The sequence below is a fragment of the Camelus bactrianus genome, chromosome 27 (genome assembly GCF_048773025.1).
Source record: "Camelus bactrianus isolate YW-2024 breed Bactrian camel chromosome 27, ASM4877302v1, whole genome shotgun sequence".
NCBI lineage: Eukaryota > Metazoa > Chordata > Mammalia > Artiodactyla > Camelidae > Camelus > Camelus bactrianus.
In genome coordinates, this window is record NC_133565.1 from 26695262 (window position 1) to 26715846 (window position 20585).

General features: G+C 45.2%; 1 protein-coding gene across 3 annotated transcripts; it reads left to right on the forward strand.

Moving 5' to 3' along the window:
* Nucleotides 1-1016: 1016 nt before the first annotated feature.
* Nucleotides 1017-20258, forward strand: ZSCAN2 (zinc finger and SCAN domain containing 2). 3 transcript variants are annotated; one of them, XM_074354044.1, is made up of 3 exons: nucleotides 1017-1154; nucleotides 2848-3349; nucleotides 17513-20258. In XM_074354044.1, the coding sequence occupies exons 2-3, from the start codon at nucleotides 2944-2946 to the stop codon at nucleotides 18952-18954; spliced, it is 1848 nt and encodes a 615-aa protein (XP_074210145.1). In that variant the 5' UTR covers nucleotides 1017-1154; nucleotides 2848-2943; the 3' UTR covers nucleotides 18955-20258. The 3 variants fall into 3 exon arrangements, with proteins under 3 accessions (XP_074210145.1, XP_074210147.1, XP_074210146.1); XM_074354046.1 differs by having other exon boundaries at nucleotides 2848-3371; nucleotides 17513-17655; XM_074354045.1 differs by lacking the exon at nucleotides 1017-1154 and having other exon boundaries at nucleotides 3233-3371.
* The last annotated feature ends 327 nt before the right edge of the window (nucleotides 20259-20585 follow it).

Genomic DNA, 20585 nt, shown 5'->3' on the forward strand with positions numbered 1-20585 from the left:
ATCCAATTTAAAAAGTGGGAAGAAGATACGCACAATCAGTTCATGGAAACGAGATTAAAATCACCAGCAAACACGAAACATTTCTCAAACGCTCATAAAGTGAAAACGAAACTTAAATGAAAATTAAAACAAATGTCATTTGATTGTGCGTGCCCCCAATAATTGCTCCGTATAAAAATACACGAATGTTCCATCACAGATCATTAAGAGTGTCTTTCTCTCCATTCTATTTCTTTCTGGGGTTTCCAGGCAGTTTCTCACCTGTTGTCATATGGTGATGGGGCAGCCATTTCTTCAAGGCGCCAACCGTGGGAACACTACGATAGAGGCCAATCTCCCACTCTCACCTCCTAGTGCTAAGACTGACAATAAGTAACATTGGGATAAGTACTAAAATGGAGACGTTGAAGAGGTATGCTAGGCGCGGGAGGTGATGATGGAGCGGGCTCCACACAAGAGGGGATGGACGAAAGCATGGTAATTCTGTGGTAGAAAAGGCAGGACAGGGCTTTCCTCCAGACGCAGGAACACCACGTGCGAAAACAAAGGGGTGTCGTAAGACAGGTGTGTGTGGATCTGCAAATTGAGGGAGGGGAGCCGGGCTCGGACCAGAAAGGACTTCTTCGGTGCAGATTCCTTTCCTGCCCCCGGTGTGCTTTCAGACGTCGAGGGGCCTAATAATATTACTTGCCACATAGTTCACAGCTTCCATCCAGATTTCCCTTTTTACAGAGGGAAGGACTTATGGAAGACTTAAAGAAGTGAAACGATCTGCTCTGGCCCATACTAGGGACTTGACGGCCAGTCGGCGCACTTTCCTACCTCTGGCCCTCCGGCACCCCGTAGGTTATCAACCCAAAGCTCCGCTCCCTGGCCCGAGGTCTCGGTCGGCTCGGCGGACTACATCTCCCACAATGCCTTCGGCCCAGCCTCCCTCCCGCCTCCCGCTGGGTCTGTCCCCGCCAGTAGGAAAGCAAAGTTTCCAGGGGCCGTTCTCGGCAGCCAATGAGCGCGGCGGGGGGCGGGCCTCTCCCGTCCATTGTTCTCGGTGCCCCTCGGGCTTGAGCCTCCGTGACTCCGGAGGGGCCGGGCCGTGCCTGGGGGCACTTTTGTGCGCGGAGAGGCCGCCCGAGCGGGATCTGGTTTCTGGAGAGGTGAGCCCGGAGAGACAGAGGTAGAGCCGCGCGGGCCAGGGGAGTAGCTCGAGGCGAGGGGATAACGGGCCTGGAGCCAGTGCGGGCAGCCCTGCTGGGGGAGGGGCGTCGGGGGCGCTGTCCGCATCCCGCGCTGCGCCGCTGTGCGGGTTTAGGCTCCCGGTCCGCTCAGCCGCCGGACCCTGACTCTTCTCCCTAGCGGTGAGCACCTTGTACATCCAACCAGAGGCGCACGGTTTGGACTGGAAAGCACATTGGACGACATCCCGCTTAGCTCCTCATTTTACAGATGGGGAAACTGAGCTTTAGAGGGGGTGTGTCTTGTCTCAGGTCAGACAGCGAATTAGTTGACTAGGAGCAGTTTTCCTGGGCTTCCAAGTAAGAGCTGTGTTATACCTGTTTCTTCTAGCCATTTGGTAAATACACATTGAGAACTTAAGTGTCCCCACTAGCTTTTCTTTTTCCCTCTTTTAAAAAAGTTTTTCCTTCCCTATTTTGGAGGGAGGGGTGTTATCTGAGTCTTTATAATGCAGTAATGATATTTTAAAATAACTTTTCATTGCGTTTTAGTCTTTATTTTAAATAATTTGTAGTATCACTGCTCACAACATTTTGTAAAATTTCCATTCAGGTTTTTTTTTCTTGTGTATGTGTTCATTTTCTTTTTTTTTTTTAAAGGAATTGGGGTCATACTGTGTCTATGGTTTTTCTGCCTCGCTTGTTTTGTTTTTATCCATTGATTTTCACATTATCAGCGTTACCTTAAATCATTAATAATTAATAATCCTTGTCAGCATAATTTTTTAAATATTTAAAATTCCATACCGCAGAGTGCACGAATCTTAAATTTCATATGCATGCTCTTATGCAACCATTGTCAAACCAAGATATACAACATTTCCAGCTTCTTTGAGCCCCTTCTCAGTCAATAACCCCCACCCTCAAAGGTAGCCATTTTACGTCAGAATAGTTTTTAATATATTTTACTATATTTATATTTAATATGGATGTGCCATAATTAACTATTTTGCTGCTGGATTTTTAATGTGTCAGATTTTTTTTTTTTTTGCAATTAGAAACAATGCTATGGTTGTGTGTCTTTGCAAATAAATTTCTCATAGCAAAGATGGTTATTTTTATGGATAAATTCCTTAGGGGGTAAGCTAGATCTAAGAGTATGAACATTTTTAAAACTTCATATTTTAAAATATGGTAATAATGCAGTTGAGATATTACCTTCCTTCTAGTGAGGCTCAAAGTGCTTTGACATCTGATCCTTTGCTAATCTTTAAGTTGTCCCCTTCAGATAAGTAGGATGGGTGTGATTATCTCTACTTACTAGGCGATCAGTGAGGTTAAGTGACTGGGTTGTATATTAGGTCAAGGTCACTCACTCTGCCGTAAGTCTGAACTGACTCAGGGCAGGATAACTCAGTCCTGGGTTCTTGCGAGGGCTTTGAATTTCTGATACTCATACTTTGGTCTCTTGGAAAGAAAAATACTGTATTTTTTATACTTGTGATTCTTCTTTTCTTGCCATAGAGATGTTTTCAAGAATAAGCCATTTTTCCTTTAAGAAGGGCAGGAAACTTCTGTTGATTTGTGGATGTAAGAATCACTTGGTGGCCTGACCTGGGCTGCTGTGAGTTTTAGGACAGTTTACTTATTGATTCTGGTTCTTTCTTGTTCTTAGGCAGACTGCTTGTTGAAATTTGAGGAGGGAGCTGCCTTCTCGGAGAGCCTGGCTGGAAAAGACTAAAGTTCAAGGTTAAAAGCCCCAAGACTGCGGATGATGGCCTCAGAGGTGCCGAGAGTAACCACTCCTCTGAGCCCCTTAGTCCAGATGCCTCAAGAGGAGGATGAGCAGGAGGAGGAGGTGGCCACCATGATCCTGGAGGACGACTCCTGGGTGCAGGAAGCTGTGCTGCAGGAGGATGGCCCTGAGGCTGAGCCCTTTCCTGAGAGTGCTGGCAAGGGCAGCCCCCACGAGGAGGCAGCTGGGGGGCCACAGGGTGCACTTGGCCGCCTTCGAGAGCTCTGTCGGCGCTGGCTGAGGCCAGAGGTGCACACCAAGGAGCAAATGTTGACAGTGCTGCCAAGGGAAATTCAGGCCTGGCTGCAGGAGCATCGGCCCGAAAACAGCGAGGAGGCAGCGGCCCTGGTGGAAGACTTGACCCAGACCCTTCGGGACAGTGGTAAGATGCAGACCCTTATAAGGTGAGGGCGGGAGCACCCCTCTGAGGTGGAGGGGTGTGGGTTTGCAGAGGAGGAGAAGGTGGTATCCAGGACTGAGTCTGGGTCGGTGTCATCCCTCTACTCTGTCTGCAGGCAGTCAGCCCATTGTCATGCTTTTTAACGCCCTGGTTGTGTACAGTGACAGTTCCAGAATTTCAGTGTAAGAGGGGCTTAGAGGACTATTCTTGGGGCTACATTTACAGAGTTAGCACAGTTTTTACTTCTATGTTTATTCGGAGTGGTTGGGAAGCTGATGGAGGTTATGGGGGGCAGGGGCTGGGAGACCCTGTAAACCACCCTTTGGCACTTTCACCTGGTTGTACAGTAAACACCCAAATATTTAAGTTCCAACAGTCAGAAAAACCAAATCCTATTTTTTAAAAGTGATTATTTTTGTGAAATCAAGGTAAATGACTAGTAAACCAGCTAATAATTAGGGACTTATCTGTGGTATAAAGCCATCCTGGGGTCTTAAAAGAGTAATTCCAAACTTGAGCTTTGTGCAACAGTTAGTATATTTGTCTGTTGTGTTATTCATACGTTGTGGGATCCAGATGTGCCGTTTAACAACTCTAGCTCCATTCTGGTCTTCAGTTGTAAACTGGACTCCCTTGATTACCAGGTATTTACTCAGATCTACCTGTCAGGACCCGTGGGAAATGATGGCTGGCTGCCTCTGTGCTGATAAGTGTAGAAGTTCAGGAAAAGGAGTGGGGAGAGGAAAGGTCAGAGAAGGTGTCACAGAGGATGTGAAACTTGAGCAGGAATTGCAGCTGGAGTGGGGTTTGGAAAGGTGTGGGGCAGGAGGAAGGCATGGCATCCCAGAGGAGCTGTGCTCAGTAGAGGCTGGGAGGGTGGACCCGCCTGGGAGAGTTCAGGTGACAATAAGGAAGGCTGGCTGATTGGAGTGAAAAGTGTGTTTTTAAGAAGTGGTGGGAAGTAGAGTCCAGGGGAAGAGTGGGTGGAGGCTTGGACTGAATGTCTTTGGCCTCAGCAGGTTCTAAACTAGGGCCCGAGGGCCGTGGGAGGAAGCTGAGTCGAGCAACAGGATGCAGGTTTGATTAGAGCAGGGGGAGGCTGGAGGTAGGAGAGCAGCTAGGAAGCCGCCTAGACACTGGGTGTGCAGGGATAGGGGTTGGGCTGAGGTGGGGACAGCAGGGGACAAGGAAGAGATTGGACACGTGTGGGAAAGAACTAATAGTAACACTGGCCAGCATTGATCTATCCTTTTGGGGGCCAGGCAGTATGCCTAGCATCTCATATGCAAAACGCATGTAAACTTCACCACCTTGGTAGAAATGTAGGATTATTATCATCAGAGAAGATAAGTGACTCCCTTAAGGTCCTACAGCTAGTACAAGGCTGAATCAGGATTCCAGCTTGTGGGTCTGAGGACATGGCTCATGTTCTTAAGCATTTTGTCACATCTGTGATGCAGAAATGATAGTTCCCAGTAGGGTGTTGGAAAGAGGGGATGCAAATGAGGACTAAGACAACAGTGACTAAATCAGAGGCATTTCACCTAGAGGATTCAGGAGACTGGAAAGGGAAGGTGGTTTGGGGGCAGAGTTGTAACAGTGCCCAGGGCCTTGGGAGATGTGAGCAGAGCTGTCCTTTGGAGAAAAGGGTGGTCAGGGAGGGCCTGCTGTGAGCCCCGCCCTGCACTGAGCACCATACATGTCTGTGTCCATGTCACTGACAGTCTCGGGAGGTAGGTGGGACTGTCACTTTATAGACGAGGGAATGGAAGTTCAGCAAGGTCAAGCTCTTCCTTGAGGTCATACAGCTGGTTAGTAGTGGAGCCAGGATTCAAACTCCAGTCTCTTTGCCTCCACGTGTGTTTGGTAGATCCCACGCTGTATTTGAAGCAAAGGCCCTGAAAAAACGCTTTGAATTTTATTCTTCCTACTTAAAAAAATGAAAAACCTCTCACTCGCTTTAAAAACTTTACTTGTCTCCTGATAGATGTGGCACGTTTGTAATGAACCTCAGGATCTTCAGTTAGATGCCATGGAGAGGCCAGAGGGGTGGAGGGCTGAGGACAGTCCTCTGGGGTTATTGTTCACTTGGGGAAGTCACAAGGCAGGGGGTCAGGTCTCGTCTGGTGTCTCTGAGGCAATGACAGTCTCGCACTGTGACAGCCCTGCCCACCTGGCTTACTGGAGGGGCTTTGTGCTTGTCATCTTTCCTGGGACATCCCAGATTGAGTCCCAGATTGAGTGAGTTTGTCAGTGCTCTGATTTCTGCCTTTGAGACCATCTTTGTTGGATTTTATTTGTTTTATGCATGCTCCCACCTTCCTCCTGATGCTCAGAGGAACCTCTGCAATTATCTCCATCTCTTCTCAAACATTTACTCAACATAAGACCACTTGATCTCTAGTCTGTTTGTCCAGCTTGGGACCTTTGGTCACATTTACCTAGCACAGGACATTTCAAGGCCTGGTTAGACAGTGGTTGTTCAATATTTGACTGGCAGTCACCTCGAAGGTGCTCACAATGAAAGTATCTTGTACTTCTAGTTGAGATTGGACCTATATTAATAGTTGAAGTGGTAAAGCTCATCTCTTTCTGAGTGTCTCCCCGGGACATTTTAATCCCCACACGCAGCCCTAATTCAGGTCCTTGGTATTTCACCCGAACTCTTGCCTCCAAAGGGAACCTGCCGTCAGCCTCCTTCCCCTACATTGCAGCTGCTCCACTCCCACCCAAGTAATCGGATGCTTTCCTGCTTCAGAATCTTCTTCAGTTTCCCAGTGTCTCTAAATCAAGCATGACTTCTTTGTTCTGCTTGCAACATGTGGCCTTGAGTGACCTGGCTCAGATGGCTCCTGGCCGGTCCTCCCCTCATCCCCTTGCCACAGCCCTGGCTCCATTCAGACTAGATCTTGCTGTTTCTTGAACGTAGCCTGTGCTTTCTAGCATTCACCTGTGCTCCTGAATGTTGACTTGGAATGGTCTTGTCCGTTCCCATGTGATAAAATCCTGGTTGTTCGTTGAGTGCATCGCTTTGGAGACCTGCCCCATAAAGCTGTCCTTACTTCTGGCCCCTCTTCCCCGTCCCCAGTTCCACCCAGCCGGGAGCCTCTGATCACCTCTGCTAGAAGTCATCTCCCCCAGAACATTTGGATTCTCCTTCTCTTTCGGCTTTTTATCATATCCCGTTGTGTTTTCTACTTATATAAATACTCATCTTATTTCTTCTAGGAACCTATAAAATTCCAAAAGTCAGGAGGAGGGTATCGCTCAAGTGGTAGAGTGCATGCTTAGCATACACAAGGTCCTGAGTTCAATCCCCAGTACCTCTTCCAAAAATAAATAAATAAGTAAACCTAATTACCCCCCCCCCAAAAAAAAGATAAATTAAAAACAAGTTTTTGGGGTTTTTTTTAATTCCAAAAGTCAAGGAACTTGGCCTTTTTTAATTTTTCACTCTCACCGCACCACACCAGGCACAATGCCCTACACATAGTGGGAACTTGTTAGGATAGTAAATGAAGCCTTCCTGCCTCCCTGCAGGTGGGAGCGGCTCACCTGCTGGGTCCCTGAAGGAGACGGACAGACAGCTACTTCATTCCAGGCTTATCTCCTTTTCCTTGAGAAAGCCAAGCTAAACTTTTGTTTTAAAACAAAATGGGGTCAAGGCCAAATGTGGCAGAACATAGCCAGGGATACTTCCAAATCTGAAAGGAAGCGTAGATAAGACTGTAGCTTAGACCTGGCGAATACTCAGGCCAGTAGGCAAGTCAGGCAGCTCAGTCCAGCAAAAGAGCACCTACTCTTAGGTTCTCGTTCTCGGAAGCTCCACATTAATCCTTGGTTTATATTCAGCAAACTCGGTGAATACTGTCGCATTTATGCTGTTATTCAAGATATTTTTAAACATGGAGAACGTGTTTCTGGGTTCAGAGGTGTGCACTATTCCTCCTCCTCAAGTTCCAAAGGCTCGAGGATAGAAGCCGGGAGGCGGCCTTTTCCACCTGCTGTTATCCAGCCAGACTGGTAGGGATAGTACATGGAACTGGCAGCATTTACTTGAATGGACAAGCTTTGGACTGGGAAACCTAAGGTGTGGTGAGTCCATAGCCCAAGAGGGACATTTGCCTGAAGGTGTCTTGCAATGGGGAGCTGGTCTTGGATGTGGGCACCAGTACACAAATGACAGAGAAAATGAAACTGCGGAGGTCTGGACTTGCTAGCCTCAGTAGGGCAGTACCCTTCCTGTAGCGACCATCTGTCCAGAGATGCGGTCTTTCCGTTTAGATGAGATTGGTTCATGCCTGGAGCTGTGTTTTCAGCCTGTGTCTCACAGGCCTGTTGAAAGACTGTTTATGAAAAGTACTAATTATCTCTGTTGTTTGTTACAAATTACTGTTGTAAAAACCAATACACTTCTGGTTTTTTTCCCCTAGTGATTTGGGGAATAACAACCCAAATTTTTCAAGGCAGTCTTGAATATAAAATCTTTGTACTTGTAAATCATCAAAATGTCACCAATTCCAATATCTGGCAGCCAAACCATACCTCTCAGACTGTCTCATTTCCCTCTGTAAGAGGCCTGGGCCCTGGGGCCAGAAGTCATTTCTTAAATTGTGTGGCCCAATTTTTGGTCCAGAAAGTATAGTCACTAGAGCTGAGACAGCTTGTCCCGGACTGTTCTCTAATTGCTCTGCCCACATTCATCTAACTTTCTGTGTGAAGCTAGCAGAAAAATACCTTTAGAGCCCAGAGACCAGTGGACTCATGCCACAGCGGCCTCCACCAGATAACCCCAGACCAGTGTGGTTGCAACATCAGGGTGAAAGGGGAAATGCTCCTCTCCTAACAGATTCATTTTATCTCATACAAGCACCGTCACTCAAGAAAGAAACTGCTGACATCAGAGGGGAGCAAAGGGGAAATGATAGGGCTCAAAATTGACAAACGCCTGACATATAAATCCTCTAAACGTTAAGGCAGTGTGGGGTCCCTGCACCAGCGTCATCAGCTCCACCTGGAAATGTGTTAAAATGTGTTCCTGGGCCCCACTTCAGACCTACTGAACCAGAAACCCTGGGGGTGGGGGTCTGGCACTCAGGTTTAACAAGCCCTCCAGGTGATCCTGCTTCAGTCTCCTGTTTGAGAACCACTGCACTAGACCTCTGGTTCTCAAACTTGGCATCAAATGGGAATCACTGAAGTCCTGGAGCCCACTTCCAGGCATTCTGATTTTCTAATTTAGTTGGCATGGGGTGTGGCCCAGGCCAGGGAGTTTTGAAAGCCCCCCTGGTGGTTTAAAGATGCAGCAAAATTTAAAAATCACTGCTCCAGAGCCTTGTTACTCAGGGTTTGGTCCATGCCCCCAGAACATTGGGGTCACCTGGGAGCTTGTTAGAACCGCACACTCTTGGTCTCCGCCCAGCCCCACTGAAGCATAATCTGCATTTAACAAGATCTCCAGGTGATTTGTATGCCCTTTGAAGTTTGAGAGGCACTCTAGACTAGAGAGAATGGAGGTTATCAACTTCAAACCTACTCTTATCCAGCAGTTGAGTGGAAGAGTCACAGCGACCTGTCCAGCTGTCCTCAGCATCTCACCTGGCTTTTGGTGGGCACCGGCAACAGCTCACCTATTTTGAACTTGCTATCCCAGCAAAATGCTCCCTCAGTGGTAGCAAATGAACAAATACATTCATTTTTCTTAAGAAGAAGGAGAGTGGAGAGTGTTGCAGGGTTGTAAAGGTCTATGTCTTTTTTTTTTTTTTGCTTTTTACTTTTTGCTTTTTTTGTGGGGGGCAGGGAATTCGGTTTATTTATTTACTTACTTTTGGAGGAAGTACTGGGGATTGAACCCAGGACCTTGTGCATGCTAAGTATGCACCCTAACGTTTGAGCTGTACCCACCCCACCCTGTAAATGTCTATTTTAAAAATTTTTTTTATTTTTATTTTTTGTAAATGTCTTTTTAAAGCTATAATTGTTAGGTTCAAAATGAAATTACTTGTAATTCACTTAAATATTTGAAATGTATACCATGTAGAACTCAGAGAGAGATGTGGCATTGTAACTGTAAAATGTTTGGCAGTCGTTCATTTAAACTGATAACAGCGCCTTGCTGTTTTTATCGGCAGTTGGTCTTCCAAGCAGCGTTCAGGAGGAACAACGGTCCCAGTCACCCAGGCATGATTAAGGTTCCTGCCAGCCTTGCCAGGGCAGCGCCCTGATGGGGAGAGCCCCACTTGGGCATCAGCTGTATCAGAATTACAGAATCACTTCTGTATTTTAGACCAATGGCTCTGACCATGGTGTTGAGACACAGCAGTATGTCACAATCAGGTGGGAGGGAACTTACAGGAATTCTGAGCCTAACACACATTAAAGCACCGAAGTTTGTGACCAGTTATCTCGTTGATATAAATAAATTACAGCAAATTCAGACTTATACCCTTTCTAGCTTGGGAAAGAAAGATGAGGCCTCTGACCAGGCAGGGGACACGCTTGGGCACTGTGAATTCCATGAGAGTGTACTATGCATGTGAGTCCAGAGCCATTGGTTTAGACTGAGGTTCATTTGTTTACTAACCAATAAGGGACCTGTGGCAATTCAGGAAGCATTGAGTGGATGGTATTTGGACAGTGGTCTAACCATTTTTTAAAAATTAAAATTGGAGGCAGGAGCTCACAGCGAAAAAAAAAATGTGACAATGAATATATGTATGTTCATGTATAACTGAAAAATTGTGCTCTACACTGGAATTTGACACAATATTGTAAAATGATTATAAATCAATAAAAAATGTTAAAAAAAAAATTGGAGGTGGGAGGGTATAGCTCAGTGGTAGAGCAGGTGCTTAGTTTAGCCTACATGAGGTCCTGGGTTCAATTCCCAGTTACCTCCATTTAAAAAAATAATAAATAAATAAACTTAATTATCTCCCCCTCAAATAAAATTTAAAAATTTAAAAAATTTAAAACCCGATCCCTATTTCATAACTTAAAATAGATCTCTGCCTCACGAGTTATACAGAAATGAATTCCAGATGAGTTATAGATCTATACTGTAAAAAATTTGGCATCACCTATAGAATATTTTTGTAATCTTACTGTGGGGTAGGACTTCTTAACCTTAAGCAAGACAGAAATCTTCAAAGCTAGATTGGACTCATGAAAACAGAAAAAAAAGCCTTTATATAAAAAAGGTACTATGAACAAAGTTCAAAGACAGTGCACAGACTAGGAGGAAATATTTTCCACAAAGTCTGCAGTGTAGCAGATAAGGGTAAAAATCGCAATCTGTAAGAGCATCTAAAATTCATAAGAAAAGTCAACCCAGTGGAATCAAAGGTAAAAGATATGACCAGACAATTTAGAAATGAAGGAAAACAAATTATAACCATATGAAAAGATGTTCAACCTAACAAATCATCAGGGAAATACCCATTAAAACAAGATACTATTCTTTTGCCTATTAGACCATCAAAAATAGAATAGTATTTCTAAGAATTCTCTGCCCTTCTGAGCATTTATTTATTTATTTTTATAAAGCTATTTCTTTTTTTCTTTTAATTTTGTTCCTTTTTTGGGGGGGTGTAATTAGGTTTATTTATTTATTAATGTTTCTTTTAATGGCGGTACTGGGGATTGAACCCAGGACCTTGTGCATGCTAAATATGCAGTCTACCACTGAGCTATATCCTCCCCTCTCTGAGCATTTATTTAATCCTTTAAAATTAATTTCAAAAATTTTCTAGTAATGATCAACTATTTTACATTTGATAGAGTACATAAAATGATTTGTAAGAGCCATAAATTCTTTTTTCTTGTTGTTGTGGTAAAATATATATAACATAAAATCGTCATTTTAACCATTTCTAGGTATACAGTTCAGTGGCGTTAAGTACATTCACATTGTTTTGCAACCATCACCACCATCCAACTCCAGAACTTCTTCCTCTTCCCAAACTGAAACTCTGTACCCATTAAACACTAACTTCCTATTTCTCTCTCCCCATGACCTCTGGCAGCCACCATTCATTTTTCTGTCTTTATGAATTTGCTCTGGGTACTGTATGGAAGAGGAATCATACAATATTTGTGCTTTCGTGACTGGCTAATTTCACGTAACATAATGTCCTCCGGGTTCATCCATGTTGAAGCATGGGTCAGACTTCCATTCCTTTTTAAGGCTGAATAATATTCATTGTGTGTATAGACCACATTTTGTTTATCCATTTGTCTGTGGGTAGTCACTTGGGTTGTTTTCAACTTTTGATTATCATGAGCCATGCATGCACAAGGATATTTGATATCCCTGCTTTCAGTTCTTTTAGATACATACCCAGAAGTGGAATTGTTGGGTCATATGGTAATTCTGTGTTTAATTTTTTGAGGAATTGCCAGACCATCTGCCACAGTGGCCGCACTATTTTACATTCCCACCAGCAGTGCACGAGGGGAGAACATAACTTCTTTGAAGTCTGTCTCAGGTGCAGGTTTTTGACAACCTGTGTATACTTTCCAAAACCTGTAGTCACAAACAAGTATCACAAACAAGCTCCCTCTGTGAGTAAGCGGGTAATTAAGTGTTATATTCAAGAAGAACAGGCTTGTTAGCTGTGGTTACAGTGAAGCAGATGAATAAATAAAATGGATCAGTTTTGTATAGATAACTATGAAGATCAGTTAGAACCGCATTCCTAATTTCGCCAGATGTCACCTTCTCAGAGGGGCCCTCCTTGTCTCCGGAAACTGAAGGTGCCCTCCAGTTATATTTATACTACCTGAAAATAGACCAAGGAATCCAAATAAAGTCTGTATGTTATGTGAGGTCCTTCAACTTTTAAACTACACAGCACAGTCCAAAACCCTTGTTTTAAAGTCCTTGCATAGGTAAGGGGACTTCTTCCCTACTTCAGTAGTTTGTGGGCAGAACAAAATATTTAGAAAGGGAGACCCCTTCTTTCCTTTTTCCTTAGTGCCTGACTCATCTCTGAGTTTTCCCTGCTGGAGAGCTGGCCGTCCAGCTGCTTGCTCACAAGCCTGCTTCCCCAGAAGCCTGCCTCCCTGCATCAGTCACATCCACAAAATATGCTCATCTTGAAATAGCAAACACTGTTTCTACTAGTGAAGTTCTTTTTAAAGAAAATTCTCTGCTCTGACCACCTCATCTCATCTCCACTTGTAACATGTTGGTGAAGATACGCCCCTTGCATCTGACCAGACCAGCTTCTGAGTTTTCACTTTAATTGGCCACTAACAAGAAAAGGAGGGAACTGCCTGCAGTTTAATGTGCTCTCTCCTCTTGTTTTCACCAGGGCCAGCCTTTCTCGAGGAGAAGATCGGAGGGAGCAGGATCCCTCATCCTTCGCAGCTCAGTGATCTTCCTCCCTCATTTGGAGGCCCTTTTTCAGACAGATCACCTGAAGGGCACTCTTTTCTGTCCTTTAGAATGGCTTCACCTGTGCCTCTGTGTTGTCAGAGATCAACCTTAAGAGAACTCTCAACCTCCCTTTGGCCTTCTCTGGAGTATAACAGTTCTTGCATCTTTGCGTAGTAAAGGATAGGACTGGTCCTTAAGCAGCGGACAGTGAGGGGGTTATTGGGTCTGGGTTCTGCTCAGAAGGGCCTCTGCAGTGAGGTGGTAGAGAAAGATAATCACACAAATTAAGTATCACGTTTAAAGGCTCCCAGATTATAAAGGACTTCTCTCATACTTTTGTCTAATAGTTCAGTACTAATTTTTTTTCCTTCAAATCTTTGATCTCTTTGGGATTTGTCCGAGTATAGGTCCAACTGAAATTTTTCCATTTGCCCTAACTAGTTGTTCCACCATCATTTATTGAATGTGGTGTCTTCATAAATTTCGGAGGCTACCTTTATCATATGTTAAATTCCCATAGTCATAGAGATGATTTTTTCTGTTCCACTGGTCTTTTTTTTTTTTCTTCTTCTTTCCTTTCAGTTTAAAAATTTTTTGTAATTTTTTGTCTTTCTCATTTTTAAAAAAATTCTTATTTGGGTTTTTTTTTTCTCTTTTTTCTTTTTCTTTTTTTTTTTTTTTTCCTACTGGTCTGTCTATTCATGTGCCACCTTGTTAAATTCTGAATTCACATGTCTGTTGAGTCTTTCTGGAGTTTTGGTTTTGTTTCATTAGTCTGATTGTCTACTAATGTTTTAATTATTGAGATCTTATAGTATGTTTTAACATCTGACAGAGATAGTTGCTTTCCTCCCCACTCCCTGATTTCAGTCAGTAATTGTCTAATAATGTTTATTTTTGTCCTATTAAAGACTCTTCTACTTCAGCTACATGATTTGCCAATTTTAAATGATATCCTTTGAACCCCTAGGTATACAGATGAGGCAATCGACAGACATCCTGTATTCCACCGTCTTCCTCGCAACCCCAGTTTTGGTTAGAGTGTCATTTCTACATCACTGAATAACATTTACATTCTCTTGTATCACCCCAACCAGCAGAGCCGTTTGTAGATGTTCTGAACTTAAATGTATCAGGTGTTCAGCCCCAACCCTTTTCCTCTGGAATTCCCTTTATCTTGTTGTGGCTGAAATTCGTCTCCTAACAGTTTCCTTAAGAAGGGCCAGAGGAACAATTTCTGTGAATTTGTGTATATTCGAAGCTTGGCCTATAAACTTTATACTTGAAGGACAGTTCTGCTGAACACAAAACCCTGGGCACATGCCTTCTCTTCTTGCATGTCTTGTAGCTACTGCTACACTCTGCGGGGATTGGAGGTTCCTGTAGAGAAATCTGAGGCCGGTTGATTTTCTTTCCCCATCTAAGTGATTCGATCTTTTTGCCTTGTCCCCTATCTCATTATTAACTACCTTGGGTTGATTTTCCTTGGCACACAGTGCACCTTTCAAGGGTTCTTCTGTCTTTATGGATTATATTTGCAGGCTTTGTTCTGTTCCTTTGGTTTAGTTTCCTTTTTTGAGAACTCTAGTTATATGTTTATGGATTCTTCTTTTGTCTCACTTGGATTTCTATCATTCTCTTTAATCCTTTTAACTTCTTTTGGTGGGGGGCAGGGAGGGAGGTAATCAGGTTTATTTATTTATATTTTAATAGAGGTGCTGAGGATTGAACCCAGGACCTGGCGCATGCTCAGCATGCGCTCTCCCACTGAGCTATACCCTCTCCCCTTTAACTTCTTTCTTTGTTTCCATTTCCTGTCGTTGCTTTTCTTAAGTCGGTTCTCCTTTCTCCTTTCTGCGCTTTCCAGGGTGCCTGTTTCCCTTTGTGTTCCTCCCCGTTTTGTCTTCATGTCTCAGGATTTTACCCCTTCTTCCCAGCTCACATTTCCTCTTGTCCTGTTGTCTGTTCCTCAACTTCTGCTTTGTGGTCTTCCTTCATAGAGGTGGTGGCTTCACTTAACATTTTGGAGGGATGAAAAATGGTCCCTTTTCTCAATAACTAATTCCTATGATTAATGAGTGAGAGTCCAAGTCTCCCTCCTCCTCTGCATCACAGAAACAGAAAGCTTCCTGCCTGCTTGGTTCATCTGAGTGATTCTAATTGTAGCCTCACCTGCTTTGCTTCTCTGAACCAAAGAAGACAGCCCATCTTACCCCAGTTCCCAAACACACTGATGCACTTGAGGGTGAGTCTCTTATCCTCAGGAAGTGATTTTTCTGCCTGAGTTTGAGAAACTGCCCCTGAGCAGGGCCCCTCTCCTGCTTTCCACGCTTGATCTCTTTGCTTCCTCCTTCATTGGCTTCTGCCTAGTCTCTGCCGGTTTTGGAAGCCCTTACATGTATTTTGTTGTCTGCAAGTTAATCTCCCTCCTAAACTGACTGAAAATGAAGTTTGAGTTTTTGTTTTCCCTGTTGCCTCTGAGCTTAGCCAGGAACATACCAGTTCTTCTGATTTTAGAGCAGTGAAAAATCTTATTAACTATCATCCCTGTTCAGAAGAGAACAGCTACTTAAGTCATCACAAAAGGGTTTGGATTACATTAACTTGAAGAAAATGAATCAGGGCCTCAGCCTGGAGGTCCTCATTAGAAAAGAGATGCTAACAGGGCTCTGTGCGAGAAACTTGCAAGAAAATTGTCTTGCAGGGCATTAAGGAAGCACAGAATCCTTGGCCCTAGCCAAGTGGGAGCGTGCATGGAAACTCTTGTGCCTACATCCATCCCCTGGAGATCTCAGGGAGGGGGCCAGAGGGCAATTATAGGAGTCTACAGTTTACCAGTAGCATATATGTTAGTGTTAGCATGAAATGTAATTATATGCTTATTTGCAAGTGTAAATACGATCTTGAGGCATGAGTGTGAGTGGAACCTAGGTTCTGTCTCAGAGATGCATGCCACATTTTATCATGCGCATGTATGGAAATTTACGTTAACTTATAGAAACTAGTAAGCACTGAATGAGCATCTAACCTTAAACGGTTCATCAGCATTCATAATGGAAGTGTCACTAGGGCTTTGTGTAATTATTTTACTAATTGTCTTCCTTGCTGTGAATGGAACTACTTTCTCAGGAGGCCTGACGTCTGGTGTCAGTAATAATCAGGCTGTCATCTTTATCAGTAAAAGCACTGGTTTATTTCTGTATACGCTACAGAATTCAGAAAAAGGGTTGAGGACATCTTACAGAAATAGAGCACAAAGAAAGTATAGTAAAGAAGAAAATATTGAGAGGAAAAAATGGAGTGAAAGAACACAAATTGCATGTTGTAAAAACATCCAGTATTCCTCCTCTGAGCTTTTGGCTCTAAGCTTCCACACGGGCTAGGCAGAGAGGGAGCCACAGTCAGGGGCATGAGGCAGACACAAATCATTCAGGAGAGCAGTTCCTTTTGGTATTTCCATCAGAGGGAAATTTCCTCCCCTGGCCGAGGAAGAGGATATTGTGTGGTATAAACAATGTCATCAGCAACTTCCTGGCAGCACTAAGGCTCCTGACAGCCATGAATTTCTAGTGACATTTAGAGTGTTTATCAGTGTTAGCCAGGACCATTAAACCAACATGCAGTTCAGTGAACATAGTCCTACCAGTGTCAAAACCCTGTGATGCAGGCTCACAGCTCTCTGCTGTTCTCGCTAAATCCTGGGGTAGATTTTAGAGTCTCTGATGTAAGGAAAGGAATACATATTCTTCCAGCAATCTTCTCTCATGATTTGTTTCTCCCAGATGTTTGCTAAGTATTGGGCAGTCAAGACTTTGACAAGTTTCTGGAAGGTGGATGCTTTGTATCACCCGTGGGAGATCTATATGTAGGCTCTCACTGCAGAGAAATTTGAGGACTCTTCAAAATGCCCATGTGTTTCCAGTCATCTGTATAGACACCTGGAGTCCTTGATGCAGGTGCCCTGTCATCTTGTCTGTGTCTTATTTAAATGTCAGCTAATAAGATTATAAACTCCAGTCATATTTTAATGCACAAAATTATTATATAAGTGCCATTTGAAAGGAGACTGAGCTTTAGGGAAATTTCTATGGCACCAATAAGTATCTCATTCATTAGTCATCAAATTTAATTGAGCAGCTACTAAGCATTAGGCACCATGGTGAATGTTGGAGTCTTTGTACTCTATTGCTTTCCTTTGATTTGGATTTTCAGATTCCCACCTGACCTCATTTCCCAGTGGAAAAACAGGTAGAGACTTGGAACCCACATCTTTTTTTTTCCATCTTGTTTGTTTTTGGTTATTTTTTATTTTTTTCATTGGACTATCGTCGGTTTACAGTGTAATGTTAATTTCTGGTGTATAGCATAGTGATTCAGATATATATAGATACGCGTGCGCACACACACACACACACACACACACATATTCCTTTTCATATTCTTTTTCATTACAGGCTGTTGCAAGGTATTGAATTTAGTTCCCTGGGCTATGTGATAGGACCTTGTTGTTTAGCTATTTTATGTATAGCAGAGAACCCACATCTTTAACACTTAGAATTTCTGGGTGATCACCACAAAGACACAAGGCCTGGCCACTAGATAACCAGGTAGAAGGAAATAAACCTGGATTTTTAAAGTTTAGAGGGTTCTCCTCTTTACTTTCACTAGAAGTTTATTTTTTTTTTTTAAACAGGTCCCCTTTGGCTTTCTTTTCTCATAATTACGGAAACTGAGTACAAATTGTACGTTTTTCTTCATTGTTTCAGATTTTGAGATCCAGAGTGAGAATGGGGAGAACTCTAACCAAGACATATTTGAGGACGTTGAATCACGTGAGATGTTCTCAGAAATGCCCGACGGGGAAGGCATTCAGCAATCCGATTGGGAAAGTGACTCTGAGAGAGACTGCGGCTCCCGGGGGCCCCGGGGAAGCGCCTCCGGTGAGGACCCTGCGGAGGTGCCATCCCAGGGCAGGGAAGTGGGACAGCTCATAGGCCTTCAGGGCACCTACCTGGGTGAGAAGCCCTATGAATGTCCCCAGTGTGGGAAGACCTTCAGCCGGAAATCCCACCTGATCACGCACGAGCGGACGCACACGGGAGAGAAGTACTACAAATGCGACGAATGCGGGAAAAGCTTCAGCGACGGTTCAAACTTCAGCAGACACCAAACTACGCACACCGGGGAGAAACCGTATAAATGCAGGGACTGTGGGAAAAGCTTCAGCCGGAGCGCCAACCTCATCACCCACCAGAGGATCCACACAGGGGAGAAACCCTTTCAGTGCGCCGAGTGTGGCAAGAGCTTCAGCAGGAGCCCCAACCTCATCGCCCACCAGCGGACGCACACGGGAGAGAAACCCTACTCCTGCCCCGAGTGCGGGAAGAGCTTCGGCAACCGGTCCAGCCTGAACACGCATCAGGGAATCCACACAGGAGAAAAGCCCTACGAATGTAAAGAATGCGGCGAGAGCTTTAGTTACAACTCCAACCTCATCAGACACCAGAGGATCCACACGGGAGAGAAGCCGTACAAGTGTCCGGACTGCGGGCAGCGGTTCAGTCAGAGCTCGGCCCTCATCACCCACCGCAGGACTCACACGGGGGAGAAGCCCTACCAGTGCGGCGAGTGCGGGAAGAGCTTCAGCCGCAGCTCCAACCTGGCCACGCACCGGCGGACCCACATGGTGGAGAAGCCCTACAAGTGCGGGGAGTGCGGGAAGAGCTTCAGCCAGAGCTCCAGCCTGATCGCCCACCAGGGGATGCACACCGGCGAGAAGCCCTACGAGTGCCTGACGTGCGGGGAGAGCTTCAGCTGGAGCTCCAACCTCATCAAGCACCAGAGGATCCACACGGGTGAGAAGCCCTACAAGTGCAGCGACTGTGGGAAGGGCTTCAGCCAGCGCTCGCAGCTGGTGGTGCACCAGAGGACCCACACGGGCGAGAAGCCCTACAAATGCCTCATGTGCGGCAAAAGCTTCAGCCGCGGCTCCATCCTAGTCATGCACCAGCGAGCCCACTTGGGAGACAAGCCGTATAGATGTCCTGAATGCGGGAAAGGCTTCAGCTGGAATTCAGTTCTCATCATACACCAGCGAATCCATACAGGGGAGAAGCCCTACAAATGCCCCGAGTGTGGCAAAGGCTTCAGCAATAGCTCCAATTTTATCACCCATCAGAGAACTCACATGAAAGAGAAGCTTTACTGAAGGGGCAGAGAGGGAAGGTGCGGGGGCTGGCCCAGGAGAGGGACTTCCTATGCTGCCCCCAAATAGGGATGTTTATCTTTAGAAGAACCATTCTTCCTAAATGCTTGTTGGGGGGGTTGCCAGAATCTTACCCCTGCTCACCGTCGTCTCTAGGACCCCATCAGCTTAGTGGTCAGAGTCCAGCCCCGAGAACAGAGCATAGGAATGGACAGTCAGAACACTGAGTCTTTTTCTGTTACATTTCTCCACTTGATTGGCTCCTCTCCTGATCCTCTGTGCCTCAGTTTCCTCTCTGGTAGAACAGGGGGAAATAGATATTTCTCCGTGTGAGACGGAAGACAGTGTGGCCCTTGTTTCAGAGAAGTCCCGGAAGTCTGGCGGTGTGGTCCGGTTGTTCTGCTGCCTCTTGTTGGGCTGAGGGGCCTCCACCCGAGCTGCTAGCACCCCAGGCCCCCTGCATGGCAGACCCGGCTTTTCCTACCTTTGGGTCCTGGGCTTTCATTTTGGGCCCAGGTTGGGGGGCTTTTCCAATCCTGAGTCATCGCCTGAAGGTAAAGCCCTTTTCTAGTTCTAGAAAGTGTTAGGAACACCGAAACACGAGGGAGTCTGGCCTGGAACCAGTGTCCCGGCAGGACTTTTCCATCAGTAGGGGCTGCACACGGCCTGCCAGCAAAGGCATAAACCGAGATGTATGTCTTTGCTCTCATCTCTGCTCACTGTTCCGGGCTACGTCGGCCATGGAGGGAATGCACTTATTCTTGCAAGGTTTCGTTTTTTGAGTGTGAGGTGAAGTCAGAGCCCCCCAGCTGCCTCCCCCCGTCCAGGTGGATGGTACCTCTGTCTTATCACGGGTGAAACAGTCCTGCATGCTGCAGGGTGGGCTTGTGTCTTTACCCGCAGGTAACTGGCCCCATAGTCATCACTCTGTGCACTTGTCATTTCCTTGTTCTTAGATTTTTATCTTATATGTGCAGGTCTAGAATTCTGTCTGGTAGCTTTTGTATATGAAGAACATTATTTTTAAGGAAGTGTTGATTTTGAGGACACATCATCTGTCCCCTGGAGAGATTTGGGCTTGAATCAAGAGTTGGCTTAGAGATGTCATCCTTGATCTTGGGTCATTGAGCCATGAAACAGTTAAGACAGGGGATGATAGCAGGTGAAGGGGTTTGTTATGAGGGAAGAGGGAGGTAAATAAGGTTTTTCTCTCCTACCCATGAGGCCTCCACTCAGAATGCACCTTGGTTCTTACAGGGCAGACCCTCCACATTGCCTAATAAAGTAGGGTCTTGTTCTTTTCCTGAGTCTATCTTTGCACATTGTGTTGAAAACTCAAACTTAACTGTGAGCAAACCCACATCTTACTTCTGTACCCCACACACCCACCTCCTTCCCCAGGCCAGAAGAGGCTTAAGACCTTTAGGGAGCAAAAATCTCTTGCTTCAAAGAGCATACCTTTGGGTGAACCTAGTCTTGCTTGACCAGTGCGCACACCTCTCCACCGCCCTTTGCTAAATCTGCATCCAATCTGTCAGCCAAGACTTGGAGCAGCAGCTTTGACTAAGGAGCCAGATGGCCTTCCAGGGAGGCCACTGGGAATCATCTCCAACCAGACTCAACTAAGTTAGACA